The 17,353-nt window shown below is 38.2% G+C and overlaps 1 protein-coding gene across 1 annotated transcript; it reads left to right on the top strand.

Moving 5' to 3' along the window:
• The first annotated feature begins 11,949 nt into the window (after nucleotides 1-11,949).
• On the top strand, nucleotides 11,950-17,353 carry LOC122036170 (interactor of constitutive active ROPs 2, chloroplastic). The gene is made up of 4 exons (XM_042595415.1): nucleotides 11,950-12,153; nucleotides 13,100-13,159; nucleotides 13,919-14,108; nucleotides 15,529-17,353. The coding sequence occupies exons 2-4, from the start codon at nucleotides 13,137-13,139 to the stop codon at nucleotides 17,089-17,091; spliced, it is 1,776 nt and encodes a 591-aa protein (XP_042451349.1). The 5' UTR covers nucleotides 11,950-12,153; nucleotides 13,100-13,136; the 3' UTR covers nucleotides 17,092-17,353.

Raw genomic sequence — 17,353 nt, 5'->3', positions numbered from 1 at the left:
GTGCGATTCCTGCAGGTTGGGATGTGCGATTTCCGATTAAAGAAAACTGGATGTGAGATTTCGGTAATTCGGGATGTTTGATTCCCGAAGTCCGGATATGCGATTTCGGAAGGTAACTCTACACCCGGTAAGTAGAGGTAAGTCACTAGAGGAGAGTAACTAAGTAAAGACGTGCCCCCGTTCGAAGGGATAGTATTATGACTATTTTGGAAACCTAAATTAAGACTCTGACTAGATCTTGGTCTTCATAAGACAAGATCTAACTCATAAATATATATAAACTGTTCATGCATATATTCTAACTCTTTGTTATAAAGACAAATGTAGATCTTCGAATTCTGCACGCGCGATAACTGATATAGCTTGATTCCGAGCTCGGAGTCAAAAAATATGGCCTCTGAAAGATTAGTGTGTTGAACCAGCTTGATAGAGGCGCCTCGGATCAGCCAGATTCGAACAATAAAGGATAAGGTTGAATTCTCCTCATTTGATCCAAATTTTTTAGATTTGATAAGCTCTGGAGACCCCTCCAAAGGACTAAAAGAGGGGGGGGGTGTTGAGCAAGTTTCAGAGATACCTTTGATACGAGCTTCTACGTGTCCAAATAGCTTTCCGATTACTCCGGCCTCCTGCTACTACCTTACTATGACTCTGCTACGCCCGACTGTCGCCGAGAAGCCTACCAAACATTGAGCTCAAGCCGACCAACTTCAAACATTGTTTGGTAACCAAAGTTCATTTATTATACTTAATTTCTACAAATGGGAAGTGTAGAGTGTTACGCACCTTCCAACTTTCTTTTACTCGATCCCCTCTTCCGACGGTTCTGGAAGAGGTATTTTAGTGGATTACCCATCGATAGGTCCGCGGGACCTGTGTCTTGAAGTAGGGGTTGTCGAAGACTCTGAACCAAATAAAATCACTTGTGTTCTTGTTCGTTTGCTCATTTTTATACTTCGCTTTCTAACTTAGTTTTTCACCACGCACTTTGACTTCAAAACTGAAAAAAAAAAATTCAAAACCATGTGATTCACCTCCCCTCTCATGTGTGACTCGATCCAATAGTTTATTCTCATGGTCCAACAGTCTTTTCATTGTGCATCCCATTAAAAGTTTATTCTACTTTTGAAGTTTGAATTATACGATAAAAATTAAAATTTCTATGCTCATTTGGCATACTTAAATTACCTAATTTAAGTTGGTCACCTAAACCTTTATTAAAAAGTTGATGAAAATACCTCTTCACCACTTTTTTACTCCTCCATTATTTACTAGTACCCTACTATATTTATCTTTAATATATTTTATTTGGATAATATTTGTTGCCTTCGTGTCTCTTACTTTAGCTATTCTATAAATGTCTTTTTTTCTTCTTTTGTATTCATTTTTTAATATAATTATTCAAAAAATTATTTCTCTATTTCATTCACTACGCTCTTAGTTTTTTCTTGGCTATTGTATATTTTTTAAAGTTTTCCTCATTCTTACAAATATATAATTCCTCATAACTATTTATTTTTTCTTCATTTGCTCTTGTACTTTCTCATTCTACCACCAAGATTTCTTACTTAGTGGTGCATGTTCCTTTAACTCACCAAGTACACTCTTAGTTACTATTTTTTTAACTTTGATATCATCTTATCCCATGTCATATTAGAATTACCATATATTTCACCTAATGTTTGTACTTCTATCTCCTCCTTAAATATATTTTGCTTCTCATCATTTAACTTCCACTACTTAATTCTAAGAGTCATATATGTAAGTACCTGGGGTTGGTTTTAATGTGGTCAAACCAAGTCAAGTTATGTCATGTTATATTTGATATACTGTGTCTAAGTGTGTAGGAACTTAAGAGCACAAGAAGTCGAGTGGAAGACGCAACGGACAAGAAGGATGAAACTAAAAGGGAGTCAACGGGCTCAATGCGTCCGAGGGACGAGAAGCTATGGAATAGTACGTTGGCGGACAAGAAGAACATGTGTGGCGTATACGAGGGACAAAAAACCGAGGAGGAAGTTTGCTCGAGGAGGAGGTTAGAGTTGGATTTGAGTGAGCTCAACTCCGATGCCTGGAACATCACCCAAGCAAGTGAGTAAGAGTTAACCAGTTTTTAAATGTTAACTGGGCGAACTGCCTTGTGGAAGGCGTCTCCAATAAGGTTAGAGGTGCCCCCTCACACCTTTTTGTGGAAGGCGCCTCCAACCTTGTTGGAGGCGCCCTCGAGCCTTTATAGAAGGCACCCTCGAGCCTTTGAGTTATCGTTGGAAGAAAATAAAGCTTTGTCTCTAGAGGATAAAGTTTATCTTCTAGGATGTGCCTCCGAGCGATGAAACACAATGCCTAGTTCATCCCAGGAGGCTATAAAAAATCCCCTAATGCTAGGAATTAAATATAACTTGAACAATAACTTCTATAATTCATTCATAATCTTTTTCTGAACTTTCATAGAATGTAAAAGGTTACTCTGCCTTGAACGAAAGAGTCATTCTAGTGTAGCTTTTTCAACTATCTTGAATTAATAACCACTTACATTGTAATCAAGTAAAAACTTAGCCTTATTACTTTTTTTTCATTAAGTTGTTTTTTTTATGTTAATCACTTGCTTTAATTAATCTTGTATCCTTGCCAAGTTCCTAGCAAGATATTTTGTCTAATTTTTTTTCAAGGCAATTTACCCCCTCTTGTCGGTCTACACGGATCTACAATTGGTATTAGAGTTCAACCACTTCAAAATGACAAACTATCTACTGAAGCAATAAGACGATGGTCGATTCAAACATTTATCCACCAAAGTTTGAAAGAGAATTTGTGCTTTAAAAGCAAAAAATGGAGGTATACTTTAAAACTGATTGCAATATATTTCTAACATTAAAAAATAATTTTGAAGTACACAGGGATGAAAACGGAGAACAAAAAGAGGAATACCTATGGAATAAAAATCAACAGACCGACATTGTGACCAAGGGCAAAACAGAATTCTTTCTGCTAACCGTACTGCCACCGCAAGAAGTCAACTGAATATGAGCCTACAACTCCGCCAAAGATCTCTGGGCGAAATTTCTAGATCTCCATGAAGGCACCTCGGAGGTCAACCTAACGATACAGGACATCCTTCGGAATCAACTAACAAATCGCTGGATGAACAAGGAAGAGAACGTGGCTCAACACCATGCGAAGATCAAGGAACTAATTACCTAACTCAACAACTTTAGAGAATCAGTAACAAATTGGGACTCAATTTGATACGCGCTCAATGCCTTTTCGAGAACACAAGAATGATCATTCTTAGTAGATGCATACTACATTTCTAAGAACTTGGAGATAAGTACCCTAGAACAATTATTTTCGACTTTCGAATTACACAAGTCTCAATATGTAAAATTTACAAAAGAAAAGGAGTTAACTCAAAACCTAACTTTCAAAGATAAGAAGATCGAGCAAGAATCAGACTCCTAACTCAACACAGATCAAAAACATAGTCCCACATTGAAAACACATGGGAAAGATCATGGGTTTATAAGAGAAAAGATATCTCCATTGACATGAGGCCTTTTGAGTAGAGCCCAAGAGCAAAACCATGAGGGCTTAGGCCTAAAGTGGAGAATTTCATATCATTGTGGAGATATCTAAATTATTTTCGATCCAACAATTGATATCAGAGCCTGGACTGCCAGAAGGTTTAACCGCCGACTGTGCACAAGAGCTATGGTATGATTGAGTCATGTGAGTACAATATTGACCTCGAACAAAGAAAGTGAGAACTCCTATGTTCAGATCAAGAGGACCAGACACCAGGCAGGAAGTCCTAGTTGCGGCTAGGCAAGGAAGTCATTGTAGGTCGGGTGGACCAAGGGGCAGGAAGACTTGGTGGGTCAAGGATCGGATGTGGGAAGTCTGTGATCCTTTGTTTGAGGGGAGGATTGTTGGGGTTATAAGGTTGCAAACAGAGTTCCACATTGAAAATACATGGGAAAGATCATGTGTTTATAAGAGAAAAGATATCTCCATTGACATGAGACCTTTTGGGTAGAGCCCAAGAGCAAAACCATGAGGGCTTAGGTACAAAGTGGACAATTTCATGTCATTGTGGAGATATCTAAATTCTTTTCGATCCAACACGTGGGACGAGTCATCAAAGTCCGAACTAGAAGAGTACGTTGGACTAGTTCTAATGACAAGGGTATAGAGAATATGCTCCTAGGAACCCAAAACCTATTGGTGTTCCTTGGATGATTTAGGTACTCACTAATGATAGCTTCCCTAGTCACCTTCCTAAGGACCTTTCTAGGCTTTTTAGAAGCCTTGGTCACTTCTACTAGGTCACTTATAGGAATAACTTCCCTTATAACCTTCTTTGTAACTTTATTAGGCTTTTTAGAGCCTTAGCCACCTTTACTAGATCAACTTTAGGGATGACCTCCCTTGCGACCTTCTTTGTGACTTTGTTAGACTTCTTAGAAATCTTAGTCACATTGGTCTTGTCAAAAGTACTCTTAGAGATTCCTTCCCTAGTATCTTAGACTTGACTTCTATACCTAGGGTTGGCCCCATAGCTATATGAAACCCTATGAAAGGAAGTCACATCCTTCTTGGCTTTAGGTTTGTATCCCAAACCTCTATAGCCATTGGATGACTCTTGTCTAACTTTTCCTAGGTTATGTTCATTTTGACCCCTAAGCATGTTTTCCATTCTTGCTAGAGTCCTTTCTAAATTATCAAGTCTTGACTTCAAGACTTGGTTCTCCGTCATTAAATCCATAGATTTGGATTTTTCTTAACCCCTATGAACATTTCTATATTTTGAAATATATCTATAATCCTTAGAGTTATTGCCTAAGTTACTATCTACCTTCCTAAACTTAGGTGTGACAGTTCTAGAATGAGGAGGAATGTATTTTCCCTTAATGCTATCATGCTTCCTACTTTCATGATAATTTGCATTAAGATGGTAAGAATTCTTTCTAACATGATTTTTATCTTGTGTCAAAGGAATAAATTCATTAAATGATACCTTGATTTTTACCTTGGAATCTCCCCCTAGACTTGTGCTTCTTCCTTTGACTTTGAATGTTTTCTTCCCCTTTGGACATTGGCTTCGATAATGTCCATTTTGGTTGCGCAAGAAACACACAATGTGTTCCTTGCTCTTCTTTGTTGTGGGGATTGTCTCCTTGGGCTTCTCCTTGCCCTTGGGTACTACTTGACACTTCTTCTGGGCCAATTTTGGACACTTGCTCTTATAGTGTTCATGTTCCCTACACTCAAAGTTATTTACAATCGAAATTTCTATACCTTTGCTTGTAGGGGTGACACTTGATCCTTCATTTGATTTATCTAGCATTGTGGAGTTTGCATCATCTTCTTCTTCTCCTCTTGAGGGTGTGGGTGCTTCCACCTCTTCAACTCTTAAGGATGTGGATACTTCCACCTCTTCCTCTCGTGAAGATATAGAAGATCTCTCATCTTCTTTCTTCTCCTCTTCTTCTTCTTCTCCTTGAATGTTGACCTTATGTCAACATCGGATTGGTCCTTCTCTTCTTGGACCAATGAGCCCTTCTCCTTGGGCTCCTCTACTCCTTGGAATTGTGATGGGTCTTCATGATAGGCAATGATCTTTTTCCAAAGATCACATGCACTAGTGCATTCACCTACACTCACAATGATATTAGAAGGTAATAGATTTAACAAAATTTTTGTTACCTCTTTATCCGCCTCCGCTTGCTCCCGTTGTTCCCTGGTCCAATGTCAAGGTCGGTGGTGCTTCCCCTTTTTATCCTTAGGAGCTTCAAATGGGTCTTCCAATGCAACCCATTGGTTCTAATCCATTTAAAATCATGTCTCCAACCGCGCCCTCCAATAATTGAAGTCTTCTTTGTCGTACGGAGGTGGAATTCGAATATCCCATCTGAGCGGTCCTTCAATCTCCATCTTCTTCTTCCTCTAGCTTCTTGCTCTCTTGGCGGTTAGTCTGTAAAAGAGCGACCTTGCTCTGATACAAATTGTTGAGACTGATGTGCCCGCTAGAGGGGGGGGAATAGCGTCTCGTCGTGCGTTTGTCGATTGCATCTTGATGATGATATGCAGCGGAAATAAAATACAAGACTCACACAACGCTAACAAGTAGATTTACTTGGTATCCACCTCAAAAAGAGGTGACTAATCCAAGGATCCACACACGACACACTCCTCCACTATAAAACCTCCTTCTCGGTTGCAGCCGAAGGCGGAGAAGCCTTGTACAAATTCTCACACACACAAACAACTCACACAAGAAGAACTACAAATACAAGTAAAAACACTCTCTTCTTCTTACTTGGTGCCTGTTGTTGCCTCTAGAACTTTGAGAGAACACTCTCAAGAGCCTTCAAAAATTGGCAGTGAAAGTCGGAGAAGCTCGTTGAAGACCGCCAAAGAATTGCAGGAAGAAGATTGCAAAAATCTGCGGAGAAAACACTTCGCAACGGCTATATCCTGTGCTCCTAATCAATTGAAATCAACCTCAATTGATTATCACATCAGCTCCGCACAATCTCAGTCGTCCATCACCTGCATCCTGCGTAACGGTTACTTCCCAATCGATCGATCGATTGGGATTGCCTGAATCGATCGCTCGATCGATTCAGCGCCTTTTTGTGCTCTCGCGTCCGCGTGATAGCTTCTGCTGCCCAATCGATCGACCGATCGATTAGCAGCTCCCAGTCGATCGACCGATCGATTGGCAGCTCCCAATCGATCGCCCGATCGATTGGGAAAGTCTCTGTGCTCGCGATTTCATATCCCAATCGATCAGCCGATCGATTGGGCCTTCCCACAATCGCAGCACAGTTCAAATCGATCGACCGATTGATTTGGACCCTGTTCAATCGATCGCCCAATCGATTGAACACTCTGAACTTGACTCAAACTCAAGTCCAAAGTCCCAAACCCAACTTCGGAGTCAACTAAAATTATTATTATTATTCTTATCGATAAACCTTGGGGCATTGATGCATTCTGTAGACGAAGTTTGATTATTGGTTTGATAAAAAATCCAAAATTAATATTGGCGAAGACAATACACTGCATGAGATTTAGGGGACATTAGCTGAATTTAAATTACACGGAACTAAATTCACTTATTTGTCAAGATAATCTGAGCTGATAATCTCATGCTGTCAGCAGGAGCTGGTTTCTGCTAATTGCAGAGTGCAATCTAAGCTCCGAGTCAGACTAGACTGAAGGGCTGAGCGGACAAGCAGTAGATTGGGCGACCAGACAATAAGGCTGAGAAGTTCGGTCAGACAGAGATCCTACTGGGCGAGAGGCTGGCCGGGCGAGCAGATAGGGCGAGCGAACAGACAAGCCGAGTTAGAGGCCGGTTGGGTGAACATACAGGCCGAGTGAGAGGCCAGTCGACCGTTTGAACAAGTGGTCGGCCGGGCTTTAACGTCGAGTAGGACTAGTAGTACAAAGAGAGCAGCGGACCGAGGCCTGCGATTAACGTAATTTCCTTGAAACAACAAAAGCAGTAAAAAGGTCGTGTCAGCTTAAACAAATTTTATCCCGACCGATCCGACATTCGACACGCGCAAATTGTACCCACACACGAGTCAATATGGTTTAATGTAATTTGAGCCCTAGATTTGCATTCCCTGTACACCAACACATGAGAGAGAGTCTCTCCTCATGCATTTATTCATATCCTCAATGCACGTGAATCAATATAAATCAACCAACATATCATGAATTTCACAATATGGGACTAAAGTCTTATTCATAATGAAACCTATTTTCTCTTCCACGTTTTCTCCATTCACATCACTTATATTCAACAATTAAAATATATCGGTTTCAAAAATTTTAAACTGAAACTACACTAACCAAAATTGAAAATGTTTTTTTAACATACTTCCAATTTGTTTTGAATTAAAGTTATCAAATTTTTTTTTTATAAATTCATCAAAAATCAGAACTACAACAAATTTCTCATCAATAATTAATCCCTTTAAAAGAAAATGATCTATAAGTAAACATTTTCACATGTTCTCCGCTAGCAATGGAGCAATTAGCAGAGACTAGTATCAAAAGAATTTATGTGTTCTAAGAGAGAAAATTTGAAGAAGATGATGATGTCACCCAAATGAACAAAAACAATGGAAGGTAGACTATCATTTATCGACTTTAAATCTCGATATACTATTTTTACTCCATGGTAACTTATATTTAAATGGTGGAGACTAACATGTACCTTTCAAAATTTTACTATCGATGCAGTAAAATCTCTTCCACTATGTTCGATTTCATGTGATTAAACTTTTCATGTCTTCTTTGTCGATAGATTTTTTTGTGGGCATTTAATGGGCTAGGTTTACTCAATTTATGGCCGATTAATTGTTCAGGCAGCAGGCCAAGCCAACATGTGAGGGAGTATTTTGTGTAAAAAAAAAGGCAAAAGTTAAAAAAGCTTCTTATTAATTTTTTTTTTCCAAATGGTCGAAGATGCCATTTTTATTTTTTTTTATCAAAAGTATCTTACACCATGTAAAATGATATAATTATTATTTCTATTATTATTTTACCTGTATATCTCATTTAAATCTTAAATCAATTGAGAGTATTATAGTAATTATAAAATCATAGCCACTATATTTGTTGCTCCATATAACTATGAAAAATATAGCAATTACACATGTTATAATAGATATATTAATTTATAATTATAAAAAAAATAATTAATCAGGTTGAGTAACGTTGAGCCTGAGGTGACCGATTTGATCCACGGAAATTTTCCACCAACTACCAAAGTAAATCAGGAAACGCTAGCAGCGGGCAGCCAAGGAAACCAGCATCCGGTGATAACCTGGATACCCTACCATTGCACCATAGCCTCGAGGCTGGTAACTTATAATTATAAAAAAAATGATTAATCAGACTGGGTAACGTTGAACCTGGGTTAATAAAGAGGATTAAAATTTTTAAGAGCTTCAAAAAAAATACTTTAAATGAAAAATTTTGGGACTAAGATCAGGCTATTACAGGTTACCTTAGATAATAAATGTAAATTTCTAAACGTTATATTGTATACCTATGATTCAATTCAAATTAAAAGTTATAGTATTTTAAAGTTTATTTAATATTTATATTGTGGTAATTATAATTCTATAATTACTATAAATATATCTCAATTAAAATTTTTTTATTTAGATGAAAAATATAAGTGAGAAATAATAATGTACGAAGAGGGATCTTTTAGTTAAAAAATAATTAAAACGGAACGTCTATTTCAAAAAACTAAGGGGGCTTTTTGATTTTTGCAAAAACAAAAAAATATATATACAATTGTTGTGTGATTTGCACACATTTCTTCATTTGGGTTGGATATTGAATGGCGGACATTAAATACTTTTAATTTTGTCCAGATCCAACGGATACGAAAGGTTCTTCGACTGACCTCCTGTAAAGGCGCGGGTCCCGCCGGTGGCGGATCGCATCAAGCACGAGGAGCAGCAGCAATCTGCATCGCGCTTCCTTCTCCCACCGACGCCGACTTGTCGCTCGCTGTCTCTCGTACGGCGCAGCAGCCATTTTTTACCTTCTCATCTCCCTGTCGGAGCTTCTCCTCAGGCAGGCAGGAAGGCGCAGGCAGGGCCTCCTATTCTTCATCTTACCTCTTAACAATCTTCTTCTTAATTCTTCCATTTTGTTTCCACCATCATTTCACTGCGTCCGGCCATTCGTCTATTTTCCATTAATCATCAATTTAAATCCTTCGGTCTATATATCTACCAAGGAGTACTCTTAGATTCTACTCGTAGGCTAGCCAGCTAGCCAATCTTCCACTAGAACATGCGAGAGTCGGAAGAGAAGAAGGTGACGACGAAACCAGAGGCAGAGCAGTGGTTGAGGTGTCTGATCAGCATGCTCCGCCAACGCCAAGTTCTGCTGCTTCAACATGAACAGCTACACTTTGTCCCAGCCCATGCCTCCATATCAAAGATCGAGTCCAATAACAAGGAAATCTTAGCTAGATTCGGAATAGATTTTGTTGCTAATCGTTCCATATTTTTATAAAATCTAGTACCGTCCCACATCCTCTGTCTCGCGTGAATCAGGTAGAAATTGTCGATCTCTGTCATTGTAACTTAGAAGAAAATATATTTAAAATTATAAAGTACCGACATAACTCGATTAATTAATATTATATAATAATGTAATTAATATTTTGATTACCAGTCCCGGACAACTAACACAAATCCGACTTTCAAAGTACTTCTGTCTGTGACAATTAAATTGTTACTAGTAATCATTTTCATTTCCATAAAACATCTTGCAAAATGAAACCAAAAAATTTATAATATTTCCTAAGGGACTTGTTTGTTAATCACATAATAATATATCCAAATTGTAATTTTGATTGTATAATTTGATACCCATGGTATAGCTAAATTGAACTTACATTAAGATCTAGATCTAACATGCATGAAATGTAATATTTATAGTAAAAGATGAAATCCGTCATCCCAGCAGTCTTAGAGCATCCACATCAACTATCCTATCCAAAGATTTTATCCTAAATTTTGGATAGGATAACTAAAAACTCTCTGCATCAGTTACCCTGTTCATTTCCTAAATTTAGATTTGATGAATAGTGATTCTCTAAATTTAGGGAATGAAATCTTTACCCTAAAAATAAAATAATATTTTTTTTAATCTTTTTCCTTCCATTCAATCTCTCTCCTTCCACTAATTCCATAAATATAATAATAAAAAATAGAAGAAAGAGAAGAAAATAATAAAAAAATTAAGAATGATAAAAATTTTAGGGCATTTGATGTAGTGTGTAGTGAAAAGTGATTATCTATATTTAATAAAGTGGGTCATTTACCCTAAATTTTAGATATAATAATAAAGAAACTGATGTGGATGCTTTTACATGGTTGGCGGTCCCACGACCATCTGTTGAGAGATAAATCGGAAAGATGTAGTTGGTTAGCGCAGAGAGGATTTTTTTTTCTCGATTTTATCGAGATTCGAACTCTTATCCTATTATAACAACTCTACCTCGTACTAACCAACTCAACCTTATCCCGGAGCTACATGAAATGTAATATGAATCAATAAAACAAGGTGCTTATTAATATTTTTTGCTCATTTTCTCAATTACCTCCAAGGGAACTAAACTTTTGTTTAGCTTCTTATCTAAATAAATAAACAAATGAAATGATGCCTCCAAGTCATAAATAAACTTATCCTTCAAGTCATTATAAGGGCAACTACAAGAGCACACACATACATCTCCTCATGCCCCAAAAGCTATTTCCCTTTCACACTAAACCTACGCTCCTCAATCAACTTCACAAACCCTAAATGAGGTAGAAATTAAACACAACAAATCAAAGCAAAACAAAAAAAGCACTCTCTATATTATTTTTTTCCATGGGATTTGAAAAATTGTTATATGCATTTCAAAAGACGAGATAGTGGAGATTCCACTAACAAAGCTTTAGTGGAAAGTTTGTTTCCCATCATCATGGGATTAACTTTATTTTTAATTAGTTGCCATCTCTTTAATTGATATCAAAGGAAGGAAGGGCATGAAGCATGAGTAATGGGATGGATCATGGATGTTGCTTCTTTGCAACGGAAGGATGGCATTTACCCTTTAACATTGAAAAAAAATATATATATTTTTTAAAATAATTAAAATTTATGTTTTTATTAGTAATTAATGTCTTATCCGCGTCTTAAACACTTGTTATTTTGGAGGAATCTGATTTGAAATTTAAATTTTTTTAAATAATTGGGTTTGGAACGGGTAGGTGACCACGGGGCGGTGTGCTGATTCACTTGTCAGACTTCTACGCTGCAGCAGTGCAGAACCCGACAAGGCGAATCGTACGGCAGGCAAGGGGTCTGCGCACCGCCGGTGGCGGAGAGGATCTCACTCGGCAATTTAGCCAACGAGATTGTATTTATCCGGCTCTGCTCGTGCTCGCTTTGGGCTTCAATCTCCATGTTTGCGCAGCCAACTCAAATCCAAGCGCTCGATCCCCTGGCGATGTCTTGCGATCCATGGGTTGCTCCGGGAAACGCAGCGGACGGTGAGTGGTGAGGCCTGGGGAACGGCGGAGGAAGGAGTGTTAGGGCGACAAACAGCTGAAGAAGAAGGAGGTAGAAAACTTGACGAGTTGGTAGAATCTGTGTTTGTTTGTTTCTTTTTTTTTTTCTTTGCGTTTTTTTGTATCGAAGAGAGGGAAGCAACAGGTTCATTCCGCCCTTTCCATCTTTTATGTGCATCCGTTTCGTTTATTTTTGGGGAAAGTTTTGATTTTTCGTCTTCCGTGAGAAATCTATCTGTTCACTTCTTCGCATGCTTTCCGAATATTTCTGATAGAAAATAATGATTCTTTGACGAGTTGTCTATGTTGTAAATGCCCACACTTTGTCGTGCCATTCGAACTTCTAATTTTTTTTCCCCTTGTGAATGCCCACACTTTGTTTCCCCATTTTGATTCCCCTCTTAAAGTACCTGCTAATGCTATTCGTGTCTTCTCCCAATCATCTCACTTCAAATAGATCGTAGGTTCCCCTTCTTCTTCTTTTAGTTCCATTTGATAGTAATAATCATTAAAGATTGAGCTACTTAAATTACGATTTTTTGTGTACTTCAGAAATTTATTACTTTAGCTTTCATTTATTTGAGCGTGCTGGGGTTTTCACATGTTTCTTGGCGACGATGAGGATGACTTCCCATTAACTAAGCGAGGGATCTCACTTCTTTACCTTTCCACACTCTACACTGGTTCTTCCTCTGTAAAATATCATTGTTAATGTCTATAAACGGTCCAAATGCCTGATGATTCTCCGATGTGAAAAAGGTTATTTTGGTCACTGCACCATCATCTGTCCCCCTCTCCTTTTCATTTAACCGGAGGGAAGAATTATTTACTCACTGTACTCCTTTTATTTTAATGATTCCAAATTGCTGGTTCGTAATAGTGGTTACTGTAGTTGTCATGGACATCATCATGGGGACTACTTGTTGCGTTTATTGTGTTCATGTTCTAGCTAATGTACAAGATATAAATTCGTTTGATCGGTCCTTTTACGACTGCAGGGTTGCTTGTGGACAAGGATTGTTTAGGGGACATAAAATGCAGACAGGCAAACCAAGCAGGTCCATTTTCCTCTATTTAATCTTTTGGCATTAAATGATCACAGTGATCGTGTTATTCTTGCATAGATCAGGCTACTACTTCAGCGATGGAATCCAAGATACTTCTTCTGGTATATGTATCATATGGGCATAGTGGGGGGATAAATGTGTAAATTTAGTTGCTTTTGCTTGTCAAATAAATACTTTTATGCTATAAATCTCTACAATCTCCTCCTACAATTAATGCTTCTTCTTTGCCCTGGGTTTAATCCTGGATGGGTTGGGAATCGAAGCATCTTTCTTGCGAGTGTAACTTCCATTTTGCCCTTGGGGAAGGTCTTTTTACTAAAAAAATGTTAACTAACATAAGTTGTTATTTTAATTAAAAAAAAGCATAACCAAATTTGCAAGGATTTAAAATTCTGTGTGCATCCATGATGCTCAATGTTTTGAGGGTGTAATAATGGGATTTGGCATGAATTTTTCCATGCTTATTTAGTTATTTTCTCATGAAAACGTCCCACAAAAGTATGCATATGTGGTTGATATCTCTTTGATAATAGATGCCTAAATCTATGTTAAATGGTGAGTGGTGATCTTGTATGTAGAGAATGGTTAATATGTGCATTATTATTAAAAACTTAACTGAGTCATAGGTGGAGGTGGCAACAAGAATGAGTAAATGAATGAATAAAGGCTTGATAATTGGAGGTTTTTTCACCCTCATTCTCTATGGAATTAGGCATAAAAATGTTAAATCAGATGCTTTACCTGATGCAGGCCCGGGTCATTAGAAGTGCCTCATAATAAAACGTCTCCAATCACGCCTAGGACTCGTGTAAGCAAGAGTGGAGACAGGGAATGCAATTCTACTTCTTCTACTGCTACTTCAGCAACATCAACAAGGACTCCAACTGATAGGAGTCCTAAAGTTCTAGTGCGTAGATCTCCTAGAAGCCCAGTATCTGAGGTATCAGCATATACTGAATGCAAATTTATTTCACTAGTTAAATCTTTCCATAATCATTTACTCATGCTTGTCTACCCTTCAGATTATATATTCATTCATCCAGTATTTAATTACTTGCAAGGTATTGAAAAGGAAGTGTTTCAACTTATGACTGTTCGGTGTACTTATTTGGCCTTCTGGGCTTGAGATTAATTTAAGTTTAAATTGTCATTCTGCCTGTAGAGTATAATATTAAGATACTTGGTATTCTTTAGCCTTCATTTTTGGGCATTTGATGTAGGAAAATGTAAGTAATAAGACATTGCAAATGCTTACTTGATCAGATATCTGTGGAAGATGATTCCCTTATATGTGTGTAAGAGGGGAAGAAACGGCAAAGCTAGAGTTGGAATCTTGATTTCATTTAGAAGGCTTGAAGGCTAATTATTCCAGATGTATTATCTAATGTTTGTCATTTAGCCTCTGTACAACCTTATAGATTGGGAGGGCTATCCTGTTTCCTAGTTTTCCACAAGTTGAGTGAATACTGAGAAAATTCCGTATTATAACAAGATACCGTTAGGCTGGATGCTCAAGCTGTTGGGTAGTGGCCAATTTGTATGTAATGTTTAGAAGAACGTCACAAACACTAGGTGAAGTAACACAAACGTGCGAAATAAATTATGCAAGCTAGGATCTTGGTCTGTATGCTATTCAGATAATTTGTGAAATTCTAGTAATAGAAATTGCAGGATTGTAATTGTTGTTTTAAATTGTACAATGTTAACATAGATAAGGATTTATACGCACACTCAAAAGAAATGAGGAGGTAAAAAGAAAGCGCCAAGGAAGATTTTTTTTTTTTTTTTCATGAAAACAACTTATTTAAGAAGGGGAGCCTTGCCACAACGGTAAACTTGTTGCCATGTGACTAAATGGTCACGGGTTCGAATCCTGGAAACAACCTCTTGCAAAAAGTAGGGTAAAACTGCGTACAATGGATCCTTCCCCAGGACCCCGCATGGCGGGAGCTTCGTGCACCGGGCTGCCTTTAAAACAACTTTACTTTTTTAAAAGTCCTCCCAGGAAGTGCCATTGTATGGACTTTTTTGGCTTGCTCCATTACATAATCAATAGTGTCACAGATGTTCTTTTTTGCTTCTTGTCAAAATTGTTCTTTTTTGCTTATGTATCTGTAGTGTTCAATAACTGATTCACGACTAGAGGATAAAACAGTCCATTCTAGTGCAACTTCGTCAATCCTACATTTGCATAGTTCATTATCTCCGACTTATCTAAAGTGCAAATTCGTCAGCACATGTATTATGATGGAATGCTTTGATAAGGATGTGAAAATTCAGTTGTCCATTCACAGTAAGTACTCTAATTATGTTTTCTAATCGTTCCATATTTTAACACATGGTTCTTATACGAGTACCAGAGGAAACACCCTACCAGGTTGTCTGAGTTGGAATCTCAGTTTTGTCAGATCCAACTGGATCTTAAGAAGACAAGGGAGCAACTCAATTCATCTGAAATATGTAAGAAACAGGCGCAGCAGGAAGTGGAAGAGGCCAAGAAACAACTTCAGGAAATGACCGGAAAGCTAGACAATTCTCAGCGGCAGCTTGTTGAGTTTTCAGCAGCAGAAGAAGCACGCCTGCATGAACTCCGCAAAATTTCACAGGAGCGCGACCGGGCATGGCAGTCAGAGTTAGAAGCAATCCAGAAACAGCACTCCATCGATTCAACCGCTCTGGGCTCAGCCATGATTGAGATACAGAAATTGAAAGGGCAGCTTGAAATGGTTCTTAAATCTGAGGCTTCCCAGTTAAAGCAATCTGAATTGGCATGCTCTGAGCTTCAAACTTTGAAGCAAGATATGGAAGAAACACTTTTGATTGTTGAAAATTTGAAGATTCAGCTAAAAGATAGTAAAAAGTTAGAGGCTGAGGCATGGGCTTTGGTTGATGAGACTCGAGGGCAGTTAGAGATGGCTAAGACCACCATTGAGACTCTACGCTGTGAAAGACTGAAGCTCCAGACATCCTTTAGGTCCAAGGTTGAAGATTTAGAAGAATCTAGGGTTGAAGATTCAATGCAAAATGTTCTGAAGACTTTGTACAAGGACACCTCTTTAGAATCAGAAGTAGAACAGCTAAAGTCTGCCCTTGAATCAATTGAGATCAAGTATCAAGCTGAACAAATCAAAAGCACAATACAGATTCAGACTGTTTATGAGGTAATAGAGCGAGGCAGGAGTGAGTTTGAACTCAAAGAAGCTGAGCTAGAACAATCATTGAAAAAAGCGAAAGCAGAGATTACTGAACTTAAGTCAAAATTGATGGAGAAAGAGGCAGAGTACCAAAAGTTAGCAGATCAGAAGGAAATGAATATTGCCAATGGAGAAGCTCAGAAAGCACAAGTGCTACATGAATTGGAGTTGAAACTTCTGAAATCATCTAATGAAATTGCCGATTTGAAGGTCAATCTCATTGACAAAGAGACTGAGCTGCAGAATATTCTGGAGGAGAATGAGATACTGAGGTCTGATCTATCGAACAGAGAGGCGGAGAATCGTAATAACTACGAAGCAACTATTGCTGAACTGGAGTTGGCAAAAGCTGCAGAGCAGGATGCACTCATAAGACTGGGATGTGTTACTGAAGAATCTGACAAGAACAGTAGGAGAGCTGCAAGAGTTGCTGAGCAACTCAATGCAGCTCAAACTGTGAATTCCGAAATGGAATCTGAGTTGAAGAGGCTGAGGATACAGTGCGATCAATGGAGGAAGGCAGCTGAAGCCGCCACAAGCATTCTTGCTTCTGAAAACAATGGAAGCCATATGGAAAGGACTGGCTCACTGGAGGGAGACTATGGTTCAATCGCTGGGAAATTGATGAGCTCACCGTTCTCCGACGAGCTGGAAGAAGAATCACCCAAGAAGAAGAATAGTAATGTGCTCAGGAAGATTGGTGGCTTTTGGAAAAAGAGCCCCAAGTGACCATTGCTCAAGATGTCTTACAAATCCATCTATCTAATTTCTGAGGCACTAAATACTTTTGCTCTCGCTGAGCAAAATTTCACCAGACAAAATATATCTATTTCTCGTATAGACTCTCTATTTACTTCCGATACTCTAGTTTTGTTTATGGTACTTGGGGAATACTGCATGAAATTTCTACTTCCATGGAACAGTTAGGAACATGTCTGGGTTCCATCACTACCGGCTTCAATGCTATTGAACGATAATGCTTTTCCCTTTA

The sequence above is a fragment of the Zingiber officinale genome, unplaced genomic scaffold, assembly GCF_018446385.1.
Source record: "Zingiber officinale cultivar Zhangliang unplaced genomic scaffold, Zo_v1.1 ctg134, whole genome shotgun sequence".
Taxonomy (NCBI): Eukaryota; Viridiplantae; Streptophyta; class Magnoliopsida; order Zingiberales; family Zingiberaceae; genus Zingiber; species Zingiber officinale.
Note: the sequence above shows the minus strand (reverse complement) of the source record. Positions and strands in the feature narration are given on the sequence as shown.